General features: G+C 51.0%; 1 protein-coding gene across 7 annotated transcripts in view; it reads right to left on the bottom strand.

The window, feature by feature from the left end:
* TBL1X (transducin beta like 1 X-linked) overlaps nucleotides 1-21,812 on the bottom strand; it is a 281,546-nt gene that overhangs the window by 24,600 nt on the left and 235,134 nt on the right. For all 7 annotated transcript variants that reach the window (XM_004466286.5, XM_012528189.4, XM_058291403.2 and 4 more), the window contains 4 exons: nucleotides 5,952-6,097; nucleotides 3,017-3,278; nucleotides 1,335-1,467; nucleotides 900-1,041 (listed from right to left, as the gene is read on the bottom strand). In XM_004466286.5, the coding sequence (XP_004466343.2) occupies nucleotides 900-1,041; nucleotides 1,335-1,467; nucleotides 3,017-3,278; nucleotides 5,952-6,097 (683 nt within the window). The remainder of the gene's footprint in view (nucleotides 1-899; nucleotides 1,042-1,334; nucleotides 1,468-3,016; nucleotides 3,279-5,951; nucleotides 6,098-21,812) is intronic.

Below are 21,812 nucleotides of genomic sequence, written 5' to 3'. Positions count from 1 at the left end.
CGACACACGGCAGAGCCCACCACGCTTTCCCAAGGCGAGAGGCGCCGTAAGCCACTGCTGTTTCAGAGCGAGGAGGCTCTTCCATCCCACCTGACAGCTTTAGCTCACGCTGCTCTTAAATGGAAAAGCAAGGCAGGGAAGGGGCTGTGGCTCACTCAGTCGGGCCCCCGTCTACCCTATGGGAGGCCCTGGGGTCGCGTCCCGGGGCCTCCCTGTGAAGGCAGCTTCGCCTGCAAAGTTGCGGAGCCCCGCCCGGCCGCAGGGGCTGCGGAGACCCCACTCAGCGAGGTGACGTAACAACAACAGAAAAAAGGGAGACGAGCAAAAACACAGAAGAGCAAAGCGAATGGACACAGAGAGCAGACAGCACGCCAAAAGCCACAAAGCAGGGAGGTTAAGGAAAAAACAGCAAGGCAGAATTTTACCATGGTAAAAAAAAAAAAGTAAAAAATAAAAAGGCATTCCACAGAGACAACCGAGCAGTAAGGATACACTGCAACCGTTCATCGTCCCTTGGTGTCTGATGAGTGACGGAATTTGAAACACCGCGCAGAAAGTGACAGTAAAACTTTTGAAGACTTAAATGTGTTTTTAAAATTCTGTCTGCACGGAGAGGAAAGTAGAGCTTGCGGGGAAATTAGGGAGCTTGCACAACACGAGGGAGCGCTGGGGGGCAGGGAGAGGGGGCGCCGTGTGAAGTGCAGGGCCCCCCCGCTGCTGCCCGCTCCCCAGCAGGATGTCGGCTCCCCCCGGCAGGGCAGCCGCCTCCACTAGCCGCCTGCCGCCGCCCAGCAGCGCGTCCAGAAAGACCGGCGGGCAGGCCTGTGGACACCCGGCCGGCCCGACCGCGGCCCGGAGCAGGGTGCCCGGGAGGGACCCCGGCGGCGACGGCGGCTTACGTTCCAGTCCAGCGAGGTCACGTCCTTGTTGCTGGGGACGTCGTGGCCGCCCTCGCGGATGCAGTGCCTGAGCACGAGCTGCGTGGAGCCCCCGCTGCTGTTCTCGTTCAGGTTCCAGATCCTCGCCGTGGAGTCTCCGGAGCTGCGGAGTCAAACCGACGGGCGTGGAGGGCAGCGCGTGGCCCCGGGACCCGCTCTCCCCGCTTCCTAGACGTCTCGCTCTCCGTGTTCCCCTCCCCGTCCTCTGCGCCTCATGGATACATGACTTGGCAGTCGATCGCTCCCCGCCCCACTGGGAACCCGGCTGGACCACTGACTTCTCCGCTCCTCTAATACCAGGACACGGGGAAAAGGGGCAGCGGAACTTTCCAGCCTTCTCGTCCATTCCTATGTGGATCCCCCAGACCTTGAGCATCCCTGATGGGAGACCCTTACCCGGAAGCGAGGAGGTCGCTGACCGGATTCCAGGCACAGATGAACACCTCGGACTCGTGGCCCCTGAGCACGGTGGCCTTGCTGGGCGGGATCTCCACGTCCCCGTCTATCTCCATTGGCTTCGAGTGATTATCTGTGGTGGGGAGCAGGGAAAAGACACGGGCTTACCAAGAACACAGCCAATGCCCCGGGCACGTCTGCTCAGGCTCACCGCAACTTCAGGCACTGAACACTACCACCTCTGCTACTCAGAGCTAAAGCATGACTTGATGACACTGAGGAAGCGGGGATGACTTAGGGACTATTTCATGTTTCTTTATTCTGACATTCTTGGAATTAGATCTGAGGAATAAAACCATTACTTAGGTCAGCAGACTATTGTCCATAGACGAAGCTCAGCCTGCAGCTGCATTTCATGTTCTATGAATTCAGTCTGACTGGGACACAGCCATGCTCATTCACTGACACCCTCCTGCTTTTGCACGATAATGACACTGCTGAGTAGGTGCCACGAGAGAAAGCTGGCCTACAAAGCCTGAAATACCTACTCTTTGGGCCTCGACTGAAGAAGTTTGCTCCCTCCTGCTGCATGCTAACAAAAAAGCAGCAAACATCTTACTTCTCCACCAACAAACCACAAACAACAGCTTCTTAACATGGAAAAGACTTGGGTCAGCTTCATCCTACCCCTCAATTAAACAAGTATTTTGGTGGAGAATTCCTGGGAGAAAAGCCTCACGTCTTTCTCAGTGGGAAGAACCCCAGGATTGCACTGCTCCTGTTTCAACATTTATGCCAGAATGCACCTTCTTTGCTGTGCTAATGACGGCGCTGGGGCCAAATAAAGCAAAAATCCCTGTGTACTCGGAGAGCTGGAGTATCTACCGTGGCTGGGAACCTCTCTGAAACTCCGAACTTCTTTGTACAGAGCTGTGTTACGGTGTGAAAGCACTGCTGTCTGTGGGTCTCAAATGGTCTCCCAGTTTTGGCGCCGTTGAGCACATTCCAGAAATGCACAGTTGAAAAGACTAAGCAGCAATCCATCGGGGAGGGGCTGGGGCGGCGCGGCAGTCCTGAGCAAAGGGGCCGTCACAGCAGCACGAGCACGGGCCGGGGCCCGCACACATGCACCCAACACCCGCCCGGAGCGGCACCTCCCGGGGCTCGCACGGCAGCGGGGCAGAGCGGAGCTGGCTTCTCCGGGGAAAACTTGTGACCCTCTGACTCGTTTGCCACAACCGCTTGGACAATCGCTCAACAGAGGGGAACACCCAGGGGTCTGTTGAAGAGTGAGTAGCGTGGTGCCAGCGCCTGGGGCCCAGTGCCCACCCAGCAATCGTGAGCTTGGCGGTTCTACCCCAGTGTGGCTGGCGCCTCCACACAGAGGTCTGGGTGATGGGACCGAAGGCCTCACCACACCATGGACATGTCCTGTTTATGTGGGACGGTGTCTTCTATGAATTCTCATCTCTGCACCTGCCAGCTCTCAGGGGTCCCTAAGTTAAGGTGCGCGAGCCAAAAACACAGGCTCTAAAGGTTTTAAAGAAGAAACCCGAGGCGAGCGGGATCTGACAGAGGCCCGCGCGGGGCCGTCCGTGAAGACGTCTGCTACGTGCCGTCGGACAGGCGCTTCTGGACTCGCCCCAACTTGAACGTGACCGACGCCCCGCACCGGCACTTACTTAGGGCGTGGGCTCCGTTCTCGTCCCCGTTCACCGCCGCCTCGCCGTTCTTTGGTGGGTTTTGCTGCGACACAGCTGCCGGGGGGGCCGTGGCCGCCGCCGCCGTGGCCGCCGCTGCCACTGCCGCCGCCGCCGCGGCGCTGGCCTGCTGCTGGGCTAGCTTCTCCCGGAAGGCCTGCTGCCGCGTCTGCACCACGTCGGGCATCACGGCGTCGATCAGGGAGAGGGACTCGATGGGGCGGCCGTCGAAGACCGTGCCGTCCTGCGGAAGGAAGCGGGGCTGGGCATCAGGGCATCTCCAGGGCCGCGTCTCTCCGCTCTCAAGGCGGGAGCGGCGCAGGGAGCAGCGTGTGCAGGTGGCAGGAGCCACGGCGGGGAGGCGAGGCCATCGTGGGCAGCTGGGAATGTGGGGGTAGAGGCCCCACAGGGGCACGCGGCAAGCCTTGTGTTGGGAGGATGGGCGCAGTAGTGGAACGGCTGCAGTTGTGGAATGGCTGCCCGCGGGGAGAGCCTCGGGATCTGCTCAACTGTCTCAATGATCCCGAACAAGGCATAAGGATGAGGGGACGCTCCAATTTTATTCCATGACAGAAAAGTGCCAGCCCTGGGGAAGCAGCTCTCACTCGGGGGCAAGAGTGAGCCCCGGGGCTACGGGCCACGTCTGCAGATGCTTCTGGTTCTCACCACTGTGGAGGGGGGTGGATCTCCTGGCTTCTAGCGGTAGAGGCAGGAGGCTGCTCAATGCCCCACAGTGCACAGGATGCACCCCCAGTCCCCGGCCCCAAATGCCAGCAGGGCCGAGGCTGGCCCTGCCCCGATGCTACGGCTGCCAGGGAAATCTCTGTGAAGCACGACCCTCGTCACTAGGAGCCTCTCCTGAAAGCCCCCAGGCCCAGCCAGACTCCCACACTGCTCAGGGTGTGACGGTGACAGCCCCTGGTGCCATCTGAAGTGGGTTCCTGGGTGTAGCACGCAGGCTAACCACAGCCTGCGTGCCACTGCCAGTGGCACGGTGTTAGCTCTGGTTCTCCAGTCCATCTGCAATTTTAAATACCAGAGAAAGCGCTTTCCTGACGAAGCGCTCTGAGTACTGGAGACACAGGGACACGACTCCATGGAGCCACCCCTGGTGGGCGTGGAAACACGCCTTTGCACGCTCTGAGCTCGCATTAGCTCTGAGATGCGGAGGAGCTGACAGATAGGAACTGGCTCTGAGGGACCAGTCAGCCCGGCTGATTTCTGAAATAAGAAAACGGAACAGGAGGTGTAAAGAAATGGCCAGTCACTTCTCAGCCACCGGACCCCTTCCCTCCCCACCATGGAGTGGCCAATGATGACCGGTCAGCAAGCGTCCTCGGCCCTGTCCTCCAGCAGACACCTGCCATTTCACAGATTAGCGGCCCCAGTGTGGGACGAGCTCCCCTGGCTGAAGCTCTAGCACACGCCACTCAGGTTTCAAGCACGGGAGGCCTGAGTCACTGCAGCACGAGCTCCAGCCAGGATGGAGTCCGAACCGCGGGGGGAGAGACATGATGGGGGCTCGCTGGCAGAGGGGAATGGAGAGCCGAATGCAGCAGTGTAAGATCTGGGGGATGGCGGGGCTCAGGGTGCACAAACACACCCCCATGGTTTCGGGAAAGAGACAGGAGAGGGTGTGAGGGGGGAGTTGGACGACACCGGGCAGCCACCATTCAGACATGGTAAGAGGTGCTGGACACCGGCAGGGAGAGGAGCGCGGGGCAGGCAGACACGGTGGTCTAGGAACACGTGTTTGTGGAAAATTACAGGGGAAAACACATGACCGTAAACGATGACACCACTTTTAGAGTTTCCCTGAAGTGTTTCTTAAAAGCGAAAGAGAGGGAAGCGGATGTGGCTCAAGCCACTGAGCTCCTGGTTACCACACAGGAGGGCCCAGGTTTCGTTCCCGATGCCTCCTGGAGAAGTCACGCAAGGCAACAAGCCGGTGCGAAAGGCAGTTGTGGTCAGCTGACGTAAAAAGATGATGCAACAAGAAACACAACAAAGCAGGGAGTGGATGTGGCTCAAGCGACTGAGTGCCTCTTTCCCACATGGGAGGTGCCAGGTTCGGTTCCCGGTGCCTCCAACAGAGAGAGCACACAGCAAATGGACACAGAAAGCAGACAGTGAGTACAAACAATGAGGTGGGGGGAATAAGAAAATAAAATAAATCTTTAAAAACAGAACAAAACAAAACCAAAAAGCTAAAGAGGGGAGGTAGATGTGGCATCCACCTACCATATAAGAGGTCCAGGGTTTGAACTCAGGGCCTCCTGGACCGTGCAGTGAGCTGGCCCATGCAGTGCTGTCACGTGCAATGAGTGCCATGCCACGCAGGGGCATCCCTGCATAGGGGAGCCCCATGAGCAAGGAGTGCACCCCATAAGGGGAGACAGACCCAGTGACGGGCTCTTAACTTATTCCTGCTCCGTTCTCCCCATCAGCTCTGCAACGAGCAGGATAAACTGCCACTTACATCCTCAGGGCAGCCCTCATCTCTCCTCTCCAAACTGTCTAGTGGTGCATCATGTCAGATTCACAGGAAATCCAGATTCTATGTGAACATATTATGGGGTCCCTCTTTACCCAACATGCTTCCAAAAAAATCAAGAAGGACGAGAGCATTTTCTGCATCTGCACGGGCAAACGCCCACTCCAAAATATTAGGCAGCGGAAAATCTACAGCATAGTCTTTGAAACCACATTCTCTGCATCAGTAAGTAGCGGCCAATGCTGCCTAGTTGTATGGAAATCACAGGTGCGAAAGGGGCCCTGAAATCCTGCGGCTTGTACAGGGACACGACAGTATCCCCTGGTGCAGGAAAGAGAGGAGGATCCGCAGTGGCTCAGGGAAGCGCAGCCGGGCTCCGGCCTCGCCCCCCCCCACCCGCTGCGGCCCACCGCAGGGACGCACCTCGTTGATGCTGATCTCGGCCTCCACATACTGCAGCCCCTTCTGGAGGATGGAGACGAGCGCGGCCGGCGGTACGAGCGTCCCGTTGATGTTGGACTGGCTGATGTGGCTCTCGATGCCGAACGTAAAGGCCGAGTGAGAAAAACCTGCAGCAAGGGAAGAAAGCCGAGGCTCATGAAGGCGCGCCGGGAGCACCAAGGACCGTGGATCGCAGGTGTGCACGGCGGGGGTGCGTGGCTCTCGAATGGGGGTCAAGGAACAGAAAAGGATGGGGAGGGGAAGATGGGGACCAAGGAAGACCCATACTGTACGTGAGGAAAATGCCCTGCCCTTGCCAGGGTCCCCACAATCCCACCTCCAAGCTGTTGCTCCAAAACCCCTCACCCCGCCAGCCCATGTACCCCACCAGACCATGCATCCCATCAGCCCCTGCACCCCACCAAACCCTGCATCCTCTCAGCCCGTGCACGTCCACTCAGGCTCTTGACACACTCGTGCAGCTCCACACGGAGCAACAGGGCTGGGAGACCAGGGGACGCCACTCCAGTCACAGCCAACTTCACCCGCACTCCTGACTAGTTGACAAATGAAGGCGACTATGAAGATCAAACTAAAGGATAAGAAATCAGACATCACCATGGTCGGGAAACAGAGAGCCAAGGACAACATGGATGAGGTAAGTTACGCCTTACAGTGATAACACTCAATGTTCAAGGCTTAAACTCCCCAATCAAAGGACACGGACTGACAGAATGGATCAAGTAAATGTGAGCCATTTATGTTGTCTACAAGAGACCCATAGACATAAGGACACGACCAGGTGAAAGCGAAAGGTTCGAAAAGGGTATTCCATGCAACTAGTAACCCAAAAGATAGCGAGCAGGCCAAATAAACGTTAAATAACAATTTTATACTATATGAACAATAATTACTGGTGCAACTAGCAAATTGTTCCTGTAATTGATATTATATACTGTCTTCATATAAATAAACACTTGCTTTTAACTGAGGAGGAGAGAAGAGATACACTTTTGGGTAGTTCATTTTTCTTTAACTCTTTCTTATGCATACTTAATTAAAATAATCCACATGGATTGATAATGATTTAGCATGAGTACTGTTGAAAAGACTTTGAATTTTTATGCCTCTAAAACTATGAGTTGGCATACTGTTATCTGCTATCATTCATTCTAATAAGATGTGAAGAATTCCTAAATAGGAATTTGATTATGCAGAAAGACTTATAGCCTACATGGAAATAAACAAACAAACCAATAGCTTATTTCATTCTTAGAGATTGTATCCAAGTTAGAGCTGCAATATAAAAATTAATTGAATTATCTTTTAATTAATTTTGTCTATCAAGCATGTGAACTGCCGGGTCACTTGTCTGCCCAAAACGTTGTCCATTGGCCATAATGTCCATTGGCCATGTTGTCCGCCGACCATGTGGTCCACTGATGATGTGGATCCCTGGATCATGTAGTTTGTCAGCCATGTTGTAAGTTGGCCATGCAGTCCACCAGGCATGTAGCCGTCGGCCATGCTGTCTGTCAGCAATGTGGTCTGAAGGCCATGTGGTCTGCGACCATGTTGACTGTCAATCATGTGGTCTGTCGGCCATGTGATCCATAAGCAATGTTGTCTGTTGACCATGTGGTCAACAGGCCATGCAGTCTGCCAGACATGTTGACTGTCAATCATGTGCTTTCTCGGCCATGTGGTCTAACAGCCATGTTGTCAGTCAGTCATGTAGTCTGCTGGCCACGTGGTTTACTGGCCATTTGGTCTGTAGGCATTTTGTCTATTGGCCATGCTGTCTGCTAACAGTGTTGTCTATTGGCCATGTGGCCCTTCGGCCATGTTGTCTCTGGGCTATGTTATCTATTGGCCATGTTGTTTGTTGGCCATATTGTCTATCGGCAATTTTGCCCACCAGCCATGTTATTTGCTTACAACGCTGTCTGCCGGCTATGTTCTCTGTCATAAATGTGGTCTGAAGACCATGTGGTCTGTGGCCATCTTGACAGTCGATCATGTGATCTGCCAACCATGTGATCTGTCAGCCATGTTGGATGATGACTATGTTGTCTGTCTGCCATGTTGTCAGTCAATCATGTGGTCTGCTGGCCATGTGTGTCAGCCATGTTCTCGGTTGGTCATGTGGTCTGGTGACCATGTGCTCTGCCGGCCATCTTGACTGCCAATCATGTAGTCTGCCAATCATGTAATCTGTCTGTTGGACACATAGGCTGCTGACCTTGTTGTCTGTCGGGCATGTTGTTGGTCGGTGATGTGGTCTGCTGGCCACGTGATCCGTCGGCACTGTCGGCTGCCGACCGTGTTGTCTGTCAGGCATGTTATGGGTCGGTCATGTAGTCTATCAGCCATCTTGAGTGCTGATCATATGGTTTGTCAGACATGTGATCAGTCAACCATGTTGGCTGCCGACCATGTTGTCAGTCAGCCATGTTGTCGGTTGGTCATGTGGACTGCGGGCCATGTGACTGTCGGCCATGTTTGCTGCCAACCATATTGCCTGTCAGTCATGTTATCAGTCAGTCATGTGGTCTGCCAGCCATCTTGACTGCCAATCATGTGGTCTGCCAACCATGTGATCCATCGGCCATGTTGGCTACTGACCATGTTGTAGGTCAGTCATGTGGTCTGCAGCCATGTTGACTGTCGATCATGTGGTCTACCGACCATGTGATCTCTCAGCAATGTTGTTGGTCGGTCATGTGGTCTACCGGCCATGATGACTGTAGATCAGGTGGTCTGTCAGCTGCATGGTCCGTTGGCCATGTTCTCTTAAAAACGTGGTCTGAAGACCATGCGGCGTGTGGCCATGTTGACTGTAGATCATGTGGTCTGCCGACCATGTGATCCGTCGGCCATGTTGTCGGTCCATCGTGTGGTCTGCCAGCCATGATGACTGTTGATCACGTGGTCTGTCAGCTGTATGATCCGTCAGCTATGTTGTTGGTCGGTCATGTGGTGTACTGACCATCTTGAGTGCCGATCCTGTGGTTTGTCGGCCATGTGATCCATCGGCCATGTGCTTGATCAGCCATGTTGGCTGCCAAACATATTGTCCATCGGTCATGTGTTCTGCCAGCCATATTGATTGAAGACCACCTGGAGGGGTGGCCATGTGACCTGTCAGCCATGTTGGCTGCCGACCATGTTGTCTGTCAGCCATGCTGTCAGTCATGTGCTCTGCCGGCCATGTTGACTGATGATCATGTGGGCTGTTGGCCATGTGATCTGTCAGCCATCTTCGCTGCTGACCATGTTGTCTGTTGGCCATGTTGTCGTTCAGTCATGTGGACTCCCAGCCATGTTGACTGGCAATCATGTGGTCTGTCTGCCATGTGATCTATCGGCCACGTTGGCTGCCGATCATATTGTCTGTTGGCCATGTTGGCTGCTGACCATGTTGCCAGTCGTTCATGTTTTCTGTCAGCCATGGGGTTTGCTGGCCATGTTGTCCGTTGGCCATCCTGTCTGTTAACCATGTTGCTTATTTAATAAGCGTGTCATCACTATCATACATACGTATAAGAAAGCAACGAGAGATGTCTAGCAAAGTGGGATATTTTACTTATTACTATAATGATTACCCTTGAATTGACTATCAGCTCTTCTTTCCCATTTCTTTCTCCTGCAGAAAGCTGAGTAAGAAAAGCATCTTTGTGAAGATGATCCATTTAGGAAATGAATAAAGAATACACAATAGTGTTTATGACATTTCTTAAGGCAATAGTTTTTGTTTTTGTTTTCCCCTGGAAACACAGCTATACTTAAAGTATGCACTCCTTCTCATCGCTTAATCAGACTATAGCTTTAACCGTGTCTATTTGAGCACATGTTGATCAAGTGACATTTCCAAACAGCATTGTGGCAGCTTGATATTATTTATGAATTCCAGAAAATGGCCTTAGAAGGCCAGACCGTTTCTGCGTCATTTAACAGCAAAGCAGAGACTCAAGTTCATCCTGGTTTAACGTCTCAAGAAACTCGCCCCATCCAGGTAGGCATTGCCCGCGGCAGGAGCTAAATTCCCCTGCCGCCGTTAACCTCCCGGGCAGCTCTAGGCCTCAGCTCGGGCTCCCCTAGGCAAGGGCTGCAAAGCAGCACACTCTGGGCCCATTTGGGTGCAGATAAAAAATGGGGAACCTTCCCTTCTGTCCTGGATGGAGATTTTTGTGGACCCCAGCAGATGACGGTCTCGAGCTGACCCACCCCTGTGCGTGGGGACCCATTTTAGTGGGCCCTTCTGGTTAGATTCAGTTAGGGGAACTTTAGGTTCCATCTCCTGAGTTAAGGGCCTTGGATTAGATGGCAAGGCCTCTCTGCAGAGTCTTCTATCAGCTGAGAACTGAAAGCAGAAGCAGAGAGACAGCTACGCTTTACCCTGCAGGTGAGAGACGACCCAGGGTTGCCTGCAGCTGCAAGAGAAACTTGAGAGGCTGCGAGAAGGGGGGCAGCTGGCGGCTGGAGGGACGAAGCCCAGGGCGGAGCAGAGGGCTCAATGGCCCACGCTGAGCAGGTGAAAGGTGGCAAGGCCGGTGGGAGGCAAAGCTGCACCTCGTGGGCGAGGCCCAGGCGACAGCAGCCTTTTACCCCCATAAGCCCAAGGAAAGGCCAACCCAGTTCTGGTATCGTGCTCCCAGTGGCTTTAGAAAGCTAAAACTCCTTCCCTTGCCGACCCTGGCTTTCCACCCCCAGGGAGGCCCCACCCCATCCCATTTCTTGCCACGAGAGGAAGATGCTGATAAAGGAGACCCCTGGTAGTGGCAAACCTCTTCAGCAGCTTTGTTTCCTCCTCTGTCTTTTTTATTAGAGCAGTTGAAGGTTACAGACAGATCGAACATAACTGCCCCTATTATTGGCATTTTGTGCCGTGTGCTTCACAGAGAGGCTTTTGGTGGAGGAGCCTGAGGTCAGACATTGGGAGAAGAGTCAGGATTGTCACTATTAAAAAAAAAGGGCGATGTTTGGCACGGGAGGCGCCACGGCCCTGGCGGGGTCCCCGGGTGAGCGGGGCCTGCAGCAGACCCACCCTCGTCCTCGCGGGAAGAAGCCAGCTGCCCAGGCAGGCCCACCTGCTGCGCTCCTCTTGGTACGGGCAGACCCGGCCTGGTGGGGTGGCCTCATCTTCTGAGGGTCAAGGGAGACCCAGGAAGCTCAGCATCTGTGGGGGACCCAGAGGCCACTGGGCCTCAGCTCCTCGGCAGAGGTGGGCAAGGTCAAAGGTCCCCGCCGGGGTTCTCAGCCCCCACCGTGTCTTTCCTTATTCAGGCAGAAGAGAGCAGCCCCGAGTTCGGGATGTGAGGCCGGCAGCTGGTTCCTCTCCAGCTCTGTACCTCCTTTCCACTCAGCTTTGCCCCCACCCGCCCTTACCAGGGTCCCCACAATCCCACCTCCAAGCTACCGCTCCGCAACGCCTCACCCCACCCAGGCCACTGGGCTGCCACCCCGTCAGCCCGCGCACCTGGCCAGCCCCTGCACCACACCAGCTGTGCACCCCACCAGCTGTGTACCCCGCCAACCCCTGTACCCCCTCAGCCCCTGCACATCTGCTCAGGCTCTTGACACACTCGTGCAGCTCCACACCGAGCAACAGGGCTGGGAGAACAAGGGACACCACTACACTCAGTCAACCTGACCTGCACTCCTGACTAGGTGACAAATGAAAATGACTAGGAAGAGTAACTAAAAAATACTTGCTTTTAATTGGGGAGGACTAGAGAAGAGATATAGTTTTGGATACTTCATTTTTAACTCTTTCTTATGCATACTCAATTAGGATAATCCATCTGGATTGGTAATGATTTAGCATGAGTACTGGTGAACAAGATTTTGAATTTTATGCCTCATAAAATTATGAGATGGCTTATTGTTATCTACTATAATTCATTCTAATAAGATGTGAAGAATTCCCAAACAGGAATTTGATTATGCAGAACGAATTATGGCCTAAATGGAAATAAATAACCAAACCAATAATTAATTACATTCTTAGAGATTATGTCCAAAAGTTAGAGCTGTAATACAAAAATTATTAATAGAATTATGTTTTAATTAATTTCTACACTATTGGAATTATTATTTACATTTATAAATGTTGCTACACTATTTCTTGTAACTGATTATACTAAATCTAACCTGGCCTTGCACTCTATTAAAATTTGTAATTTCTTTCCATCTATTTTTCAATTTATTTTATGATTTTACAATAAAGGTCTTTTTAACAGCTAAAAAGAAGCCATCGATTATACACTTTGGCTAGATCATACGGTATATGAATATCTCACCTAAAACTGCTTAATAAACAAAGAAATAATTGCAGAATTAGCAGCTATGTGTGGCAGTGAAAACAGATTAAGAGGAGGAATTTCCTTGCTAGTTTTTTATTATTACTGAAATAATGAAAACGCTTTAATGATTGAAGTGACAAACGCACAACTATGTGATTATACCAAATAGCACTGATCATATGCTTTGGATAAATTGTATACTTTGTTAATATGTATCAATAAGGGGGGGAAATAAATAGAAAAAGTATCTATTAATAAAATTGATTAGTTTAAAAAAATAGGGTGGTTTGGGGTAAAAATACATCAAATGTGAGATATGGACTATGTAGTAATATTTTAATGATGCTCTTGCATAGTTTGTACCAAATGTTATCAGCGCAAAGCAAGGAGTTGGTGGCAGCGTGTGTATGGGACCCCTGGGTGGTGGTATGCCTGTTCATTTTGTGAGTTCGCAACTTGTATGTTACGCTTATTTTGTATGTATGCTCGTGGATGAATGATCTGCTTCCATGAAAACTAGAGGCTCTGCAGTAAGCAAAACGCGCAGCAGATGGGAGTGTTCTGCCACGAAAGGCCGTTTCTCCGCCTGCACCCTGCTTTCTCCTCTTCCTCTCTCCACTCCCTCTCCTCCTCCACCTCCCCCCGCCTCGGTATCTCCCCCTCTGCCTGGTTATGATGAATGGATAAAATGGACCATTACGTGTGTTTAACAGAACAACCCGGTGGCTGTTACTAACTTTGCCATGGGCTGCAGAGGATCTTGTCCCTTCATGGAAACTCAGCTACCTGGATCCAGCTCAAAAGGAGCAGCTCTGCCCTGCCCTGCTTCCCTGGACAGCAGCAGAGCCCTTGCCTAGGACCTTGCCTCTTCCTTCTCACCACCTCCTTTCTCTCTCCCCACCCTCCTCTCCCATCTGCTCCCACCAGAACGAAACGACCCACCCCTGTGCTGTCCACGGACTCGATTCCTTGGGCCTCCATCATGCTGGATGGCATCTTCCTCCAAGCTCTGATGACGCAGGTTCCCCACCAAGGGAGACTAGAAAAGCCCCGGCCCGCAGAGGGGGCAGGACGAGCTGGATCCCGGGCCTGCCGCCCACCTCTGGGTGCAGCATCTCCAGCTACCCAGGCCCTCCTAAGGCTTCCTAACTCTCTCCCTCGTGGCCACTGCGCTCAGGCGCCTCCACATGCTGCCTCTCGCCCAGCCTGGTCCTGACCGGCTGAGAAGGCGCAGGCTGGAAGGCGGGGTGCCCTCGTGGCTCCCTTGGAAGGTCTAGTGCCAGGCACACACTGAAGGGACGACACCGACCCAGCCCTGGCTCTGAGCCCCAGCAATGCTGCATGGCGCTGCCTCCCCGCTCCTCCTTCCGCTCCACGGTCGGGTCCCGGCCACGCTGCAGGGTAACTGAGGGGTGTGGGAAGTCCACCCTGGGACTCTCTGACGGACCAACGGTGGGCGAGAGGTCAAGCGCGGGGGCGTGTCACGCCCTACTGGGCCCCTCACGCACCCCTGGACCATGGCGCTACTGTGTCAAACGGACGCTCTGGAAACAGCTCGACCAGCTGCCAGGCGCCTGGTGTTCTCGAGCGTGTTCCTCAGAGCAGCTGGCGCGCTCGGCCCTGGGTTCCTTTCATATCAGAGAAGGCAAGAAACTCGCTTACAGGCGCTCTGGGGCAGGAGGCTGAACTAGAGCCGGAACTCTAGACTACCTGACTGACCCACCTCTGCACCCTCTACCCTGAGACCGGACAAACAGCCACCACAAGCTCGATCCCCACTGGGCTGGCAGACCCCACCACCGCGGCTCTTAGCACAGACGCGGCTCGGGCAACTTGCAAGCAGCAGTGCACAAAGCCCCCTGCTCACCCAAGGCTTGAAGATGTCTTTCATTTTCTCGAGTATTTTTTCTAGAGCAGTTGTAGGTTTACAGAAAATTCATGCACAGTACAGACTGCCTGTATTAGCCAGCCAAAGGGGCGCTGATGCAAAACACCAGAACTCTGCTGGCTTTTATGAAGGCTATTTGGGGTAGAAACTAACAGTTACCAGGCCATGAAGCATAAGTGACTCCCCTCACCAAAGTCTATTTCCACGTGTTGGAGCACGATGGCTGCTGACGTCTGCCAGGGTTCAGGCTTCCTGGGCTCCTCTCTTCCCAGGGCTTCTTTCTCCTTGTGCTCAGCTACTCGGCTCTCTCCACAAGGCCCGCTGCAGACTCTCAGGCAAATGGCTCGTCTCTCTCCCCGGGGCCTCTGCTGTGGCTAATCCAGCCTTCTCTGCTCCTCTGGTGTGTTAACATCTTGGGGTCCAGCAGGAAACCTCCAAACCCTGTTCTCTGCCATGTCTTTTCTCTGTGGTGTGTGGTGCAATGTCCTACGGACGTGGCCCAATCAAAGCCTTAGTCATTCTTTAATCAAGGAAAAGTGAAACCTCTGAATCCAATATAATCTAATATGCCCAGAGGGACAGACCAGAATACAAAAATAGCCCTATATCTATTTTTGGAATTCAGACACAATATCGAACTGCCACAGTGCCCAAATACCCCACCCCCTGGTGTTCCCTACAATTAATATTTTGCAATAGTGTGGTACTTTTTCTTACAACTAATGAGACAATATTTAATATTACTTAACTACAAAATAATCTTATAACATTAAGCACAGTTTTCCACCTGTATTTTGAAAGGCTGAGTATGTGGTTGGATTGTCTAAGTCATCTTTCTGCACGATAATGCCCTTCGAGGTAGGCTGTATTTCTAGAGCAAGCCATGCTAATGGCGGAGAACATGTCAGGGGCACGAGATCCGCTCTCCGGGGCTTGAGTGGCTAACGCCATGCCATCCCCCTCTTCTGCGCAGTGGGACACAGGTACACGAGCAGCTGGTGGGGAACCAGATGCCAGAGCTGCTACCCTGACACCTGACGAGGCGAGAAGACGGTGAATTCTCAGAAACCTCACACCTCCATCCTGAGCTTCGGTTTCCGTGTGGGTGCAACAAGGCCACTGGATGAAACGGTCTCTAAAACACTTTCCAACTCTGCTGTCCACTGAGTCTGGTAGGGGCAGGCACCCCAAGGCCTGTTGGCTGCCTCCTCTTAGACCCTGGTTACGGCAGCGCCAGCGATGGCCCGAGGCTCCCCTGGGAAGATACGGTATGGGGTTCCCACACGGAGGCTTTTCCGGCCCCCGCCTCCCCTATCGCCCCAGCCCTCCCTGCAGCAGTGGGCCAGAGCGGGGTGACCTCTGCGCCTTGGGTCTGCTTGCGTTGCCGCTGCTGCCCGCCCAGGCTGCCCACGGAAGAGGGGAAGTGCTCAGGAGGGCTCCAGCAGCTGCAGCGGAGAGGATCCACGGCAGGGCTGGAGGGCTGCGCGCCACCTCCACGGAAGAACAACCACGTGGTGCAAAGGCCCAGCCTCCCGGCCGCCCACCGCTCGCCGCCCGCGGCGTGGCTGGAGCCCGCAGGCTTTCGCCTCCTTAGGACGGTCTCTCAGCGCGGGGTTTTCCGGTCACGGCACGACCGACATCTGGGCCGGGTAATTCTTTGCTGTGGGGGCTGCTTGGGCACTGCAGGACGGTGAGCTGCATCCCTGGGCTCCATCCATTTCAGGCCAGGAGGTCCACCCTCCTGGTCATGGTAACCAAAAAAGTACATCCACTTTCGATCGCCCACCGCGGCTGAGAAGCGAGGACAGAGCAGAAGCTACGGCTCCACCCTTCTCACATTTCTGATGGACTCGGAAAGGCACTGGCGATTGCTGCCATTGAAAAGCAGCCACCCTGCACGCCACTGACTGCGGAATTTAGGTAACACGACCCAGGGGAGGTCCAAGTACTTCCAGGAGAGACATGGGATTAGATTCACGGTCTAGTGCGAAGGGCTTAAAATAAGGGTCACACTGTAAAAGCCTGGGAAGACGCTCAAAAGCCAAGCCCCGTTCTTTGGAAATGGAAGGTGCTGTCTCTCGGGAGAGAGCAAGTGGTCTTGCTCCTTACGTCGTCTCACATAACCAGGCAATAAAAATGCACAAATACGGCCTTTGTGTTTCTTGTAATTTCAACACCACTAAACCAGACCTCCTCCGCCAGTGGCTTCATAAACCATTTGTTCTGCAGCAAATCGCTTCGCCCAGGTACTGCTGACCTGTTTCGTCAGCAAAACCTGCTCAATTACCAATCGCCTGCCCTAAGAAATACTGCTTATCTGGCAAAAGAGTGGGCGCCGAGCATCCAGGCGGCTGTGCTGTGGGGTGGGACGGGCATCTCCGCTGCACGAACACGGAGGGCAGTGACCCGCGGCACGGCAAGCAGGCTCTTTGTGAGGTGCTGAGCAGAGCCGCCCACTGGGGATACTGACACGTCTCCAAAACCGCGGACACGTTCTGAGTTTGCGTTTCTCTCTAGATCAGGTGTTGTGTTGGTGAGTAAGGCTTAGCTGGCAACCAGCCATGCCCACGTGTGTCCAAAGAGCCTATCACTGCCACCACAGGGTTTGAGTAGCTGCGACAAAGAGATGATGCCTCGCAAAGCCGAAAAGGTTTACCTCTGGCCCTTGGCAGGGAAAGGGTGCCGAGCGACCCCGGGGACAAGCGTGGGGTCCCACCATGCCGATGTCCTGGTGCCCCTCTCTGGAGCTGCGCTACCCGCCCAACTCTCCTCTCTGGCGCCACTCTGGCTCTGCAGCTTTACTCTCTCCCAACGCTTTTTCCTCTCTCTTCATCTAACGTGTCTGATAAGAATGGGGACAACAGTGGCAGCCAACCTCCAGCGAGTGCTTCCCCTAGACCAGGCAGTCGCTCCCGAGCTTTCCACGAGCTTCTGACGTACCACAAAGCCACCAGAGGAATCCTGCCAACTCGCCGAGAGGATCCGGTGCTGTCCTTCTCCAAAGCAGTCAGGCACCTGCAGGCCAGAGCACAGCCTCCTTCCAAGCTCCCATCCACCATTCCAAACCCACAGCGCCTACCCTCAGGCACTTTTGCCTCAAACACAGCCGCGCTCCCAAAAGACGCCTCTGCTCCTTTGATGCCTCGGTCCCGGCGAGAGTTTCCTAGTAGGGTGAAGAGTGGCACGCCATTGGGCTCCACCAGGGAGATCTGGCAGTGTCTGGGGGGCTGGCTGGCTTCTCCCAATTAGGGGTGCGTTGCTGCTGGCCTCTGGAGGGTGCAGGCCAGGGACGCTGTTAAAAATCCCTCCACACACAGGACACCCCAGCCCAAAGAACGAGCCAGGCCCAAGCTTCCACAGCGTCGAGACTGAGAAACCCTGCCCTACGAGTCCCCTGACCACTGCCGATGCCTTCACGCCATGGCGGGGCGGCTCCTCCACTGAAGCCTTCTTTATCCTCTCCGTGGGAAGCGACTGCTCTCTTCTGGGAGCTGTGAGAGTTTTCCTCCCCACCACCGTGCCTAAGCTGGCTGGGGCAGGCGTTCGCTCTTTCTCCAGGTGCATCTCTTGGCTCTTGAGAAGACTAAAGAGCCTGAAGGCAAGAAGCCCATCTTAGCTCACACACAGAACCCCCTCCTGGGTTTAATACCAACCGCTGCTACTCAAGATGCAGGTGCTAAACAGATAAATGACAGGTGGCAAGAGAAGTCAGTGAGGGTGCTGTTAATGAAGGGCTGAGTAAAACTAAGCCCTTTTCAGAATAAAGGCTGTAAAAGAAGCTGGTAAGAATTAAGGATTTCATGTACACCAACAATCAGATAATCTAGAAGGAACGCAAAAGTTCTTAGAAATCGTCCTCTACCCAAATTGACTCATGAAGAAATAGAAAACACCAATACACCTACAACAAATAGAAAGATTGAATCAACAGTAAAAAAACAAACAAACAACAAAACCTTCCACCAAAGAAAAATCCAGGACCAGATGGCTTCACTGGTAAATTCTACCAAACATTTAAATTACTATTATCAATCCTTCTTACACTCTTCTGATGAATTCAAGAGAACACTGCCTAATTCAAAAATCAGCATTCCTCTTGACACAAAACCCTGGTAAAGACATCACAAGAAAAGAAAACAACAAACCAACTTCCCTTATGTAGATAGATGAAAAATCCTCAACAAAATATTAGCAAACCAAATCTGATCGCCTATGAACGAGAGTATTTAGCATGACCAAATGGGATTCCTCCCAGGAATGCAAGGGTGGTTCAGTATATGAAAATCAATGTAATATGCTAAATAAATAGAATAAAGGGAAAAAAACACAATTATCTCAATAGATTCTGAAAAGGCATTCAACAAAATTCCTCACCCTTCCTTGGTAAAAACACTCTGAAAAACAGGAATAGAAGGAAACTTTCTCAACATAATAAAGGCCGTTTATAAACAAATCACAGCTAACACAATACTCAATGGTATATAAAGTTTTCCCCCTAAGAACAGAAACTAGGTAAGGATGCTTGCTTTCACCACAGCTATTTAGTATTGTACTAGAAGTTCTTGCCAGAGCAATTAGGAAAGGAAAATAAAAGGTGTCTAAATTGGAAAGGAAGAAGTTTATTTCTATTTGCAGTGACGTGATCTTATAGATAGAAAATCCAAAGGAATCCACAAGAAAACTATTAGAGTTAGTAAATATATTCAACACATTAGCAGGGTACAAGAGCAACACACAAAAAAACTGTGTTCTTAACAACAGCAATGAACAATCCAAGAGGAAATGGAGAAAACAATTCCATTTGCAAGAGTACCTAAAATAAAATAATAAACTATCTAGGAATAAATTTAACTATGGACACAAAAGACCTGAATACTGAAAACTATCTAATGCAGCTGAAAGAAAGTAATGAAATAAATGGCAAGACATCCCATGCTCATGAACTGGGAGAATTAACAATTTAATATGACAAGATTATCCAAAGCAATATTTAAATTCAATGCAATCCCTATTAAAATTTCATCAGCTTTTTTTCAGAAATGGAAAAACCAATCCTCCAATTCATAGGGAACGGCAAAGGCTCCCAAATAGCCAAAACAACCTTGAAAAAGAAAAGGATTGGAGAACGCGTACTTCCCAATTTCAAAATGCATTACAAAGAGACAATAATCAAAAGAGTGTGGTACTGGCACAAAGACAGACAAGTAGATTAGTGGAACAGAATTTAGAGTGCAGAAACAGACCCACCCATTTACGGCCAATTGATTTTGACAAAGGTGCTAAATACATGCCGTGGGGGAAAGGATAGTCTTTTCAACAGTGTTGGGAAATGTGGATATTCACATGCAGAAGATTGAATTAGAACTCTACCTCATGTCATAAACAAAAATCATCTCAAAATGGATCAAGGACATAAACTTAAGAGCTAAAACTCTAAGACTCCAAGTAGATGAAACAGAGATTTTCATGACCTAGGATTCAGCGATGGATTCTTGGATATGACACGAAAAACACAAGCAACAAAAGAAACAATAGATATATTTGATTTCATCGAAATTGAAAACTTTTGTGGATCAAAAGAAGTTATCAAGAAAGTGGAAAGACAAAGAATAGGAGAAAATAATTCAGAACCAAATATTGGGTAAGGGCTTACTATCCATAATATATAGAGAACTTTTACAATGCAACAATAAAAAGACAACAAATGACCCAATTAAATATTGGGCAAAGGACTCAGAATAGACATTCCTCCAAAGAAGATACACAAATGCCCAATAAGCACATGAAAAGTTGCTATCATTAGCTATTAAGGAAATGTAAATTAAAACCACTTCAAATCCGTAAGGACAGCTATTATTTTTTTTTTAAAAAAACAAACAACAGGAAATATCAAATACTGGAGAGGAAGCACAGAAACTGGAACTCTAGTGCACTGTTGATGGGAATGTAAAATGGAGCAGCTGCTATAAAAAGTAATATGGCAGTTCCTCAAAACATCAAATATACAGAATTACCATTTGGCCTGGCAATCCCACTTCTAGCTATACACCCAAAGATAGTAAAAACAGAGTTGTAAAAAAATAGTTGCACACCAATGTTTTTAGCAGCAATATTCACAATAGCTATAAGCTGGAAACAACCCAAGTGTCTATCAACAAATGAATGGATAAACAAAATATAGTACAATCACACACTGGAATATTATTTAACCATAGGAAAAAAATGAAGTTATAAAGAAGAATTTAAATACAACATAATAGGAGGAAAACTTAGTTTTTAGGCAAAGATGACTAAAACATCACATGGGTATCCCTGAGTAAAAATCTGTTAGATTATTTGAGAATATTAATAATGATAAAAAGCTAGTAATACTGAGGGATTACTATATGCTGACTATTCTTCTAAGCCACTTTCATTAATTAACTCAGGAATTTGGCAACAATGTCTGTGTGAGGTATGGAGCAGTTACATAATCTGCCCCAGGACACACAGCTAGCCACCTGACACCTGAGCCCATGCTGTTAAGCAACTCATCAAGTCCCTAAAGAAGTTTCAGAAAATTCGGGCAATTCAAAATGGCACTCAGCCTCTCTCTGAGCCAAACTCAGCATATAAATGTATTACCTTCCCCCCAGCGTGGGAAATGACTCCTGGGTATGAGCCTCCCTGGTATCGAGGGATTACTACCAAACACCAATGAGCAATGCAACTGGAAAAAGACCTTGAATAAAAGGGGGAAAAGGTAGAGACAAATGAGTTTATATGGCTAAGAGACTTCAAAATGAGCCAGGAGGTCTTCCCAGAGGTAACGCTTATGCATGTCTCAACAGGATCCCATAGACAGCTAAAGTAGATACTACCCCAAATAGTGGGGCTCCTTAGGGCTCTAGAGACAACCAGGTCCTGTGGTCAGGGCAGGTACCTCACTAGTGGGCCCTACTTTGGAGTTTATGTTCCCTAGTGTGACAGAGTTGGACTCAGATATGATTTCTCTACACGTCTCTTCTGTTCCCTTTATTTAAACCTATAATTGGTGCTGGAGTTGGTAGGTGTATGTCCAAGAGACTTGAATCTCTGGGCTGTCCATGTGCCAGCTGGGCCCTGAGCCTCAGCAGAGTTACAACACCTACTCTCCAGTTCATTGGTCTCACCCACGACAACTAACAAGGAGGTGAGGATGGACAACCACCACACCAAGGAACTGAGAGAGTCTACGACTGCAAGCAAGACCGTCCCATCCATCAACCATATGGGACTGAATCCCCCTCTCAATTAGAGGTGGAGTGGGCATCACCATCTCAGAATCCTCAGGACTGGGGAATAAAATATGGACTAGAGTGGACGTACTGGCATTCTACTCTAGGCTTATTGTGACTCTAGCAATGGAAGAAATTTTATCACTGATATGGAGACAGAGGCCACTGGAGGTGCTGAAGTCAGGGAGAAGGACAAAAAGGTGCAATACAGGGGCAATTTCAGGACTGGAAATTGTCTTGAGTGACTCTGCAATGACAGATACGGTCATTATAAAAAATGGCCATAACCTACAGAATTGAGTGGGAAAGAGTGTGAACTACAGTATAAACTATAACCCATGCTTAGTGGCAATGCTCCAAAATGTGTTCATCAATTGCAATGAATGTACCATAT

Source organism: Dasypus novemcinctus, chromosome X, assembly GCF_030445035.2.
Source record: "Dasypus novemcinctus isolate mDasNov1 chromosome X, mDasNov1.1.hap2, whole genome shotgun sequence".
Lineage (NCBI taxonomy): Eukaryota > Metazoa > Chordata > Mammalia > Cingulata > Dasypodidae > Dasypus > Dasypus novemcinctus.
The sequence above is the reverse complement of the archived record's forward strand: the minus strand, read 5'-3'. Positions and strand labels throughout refer to the sequence as shown.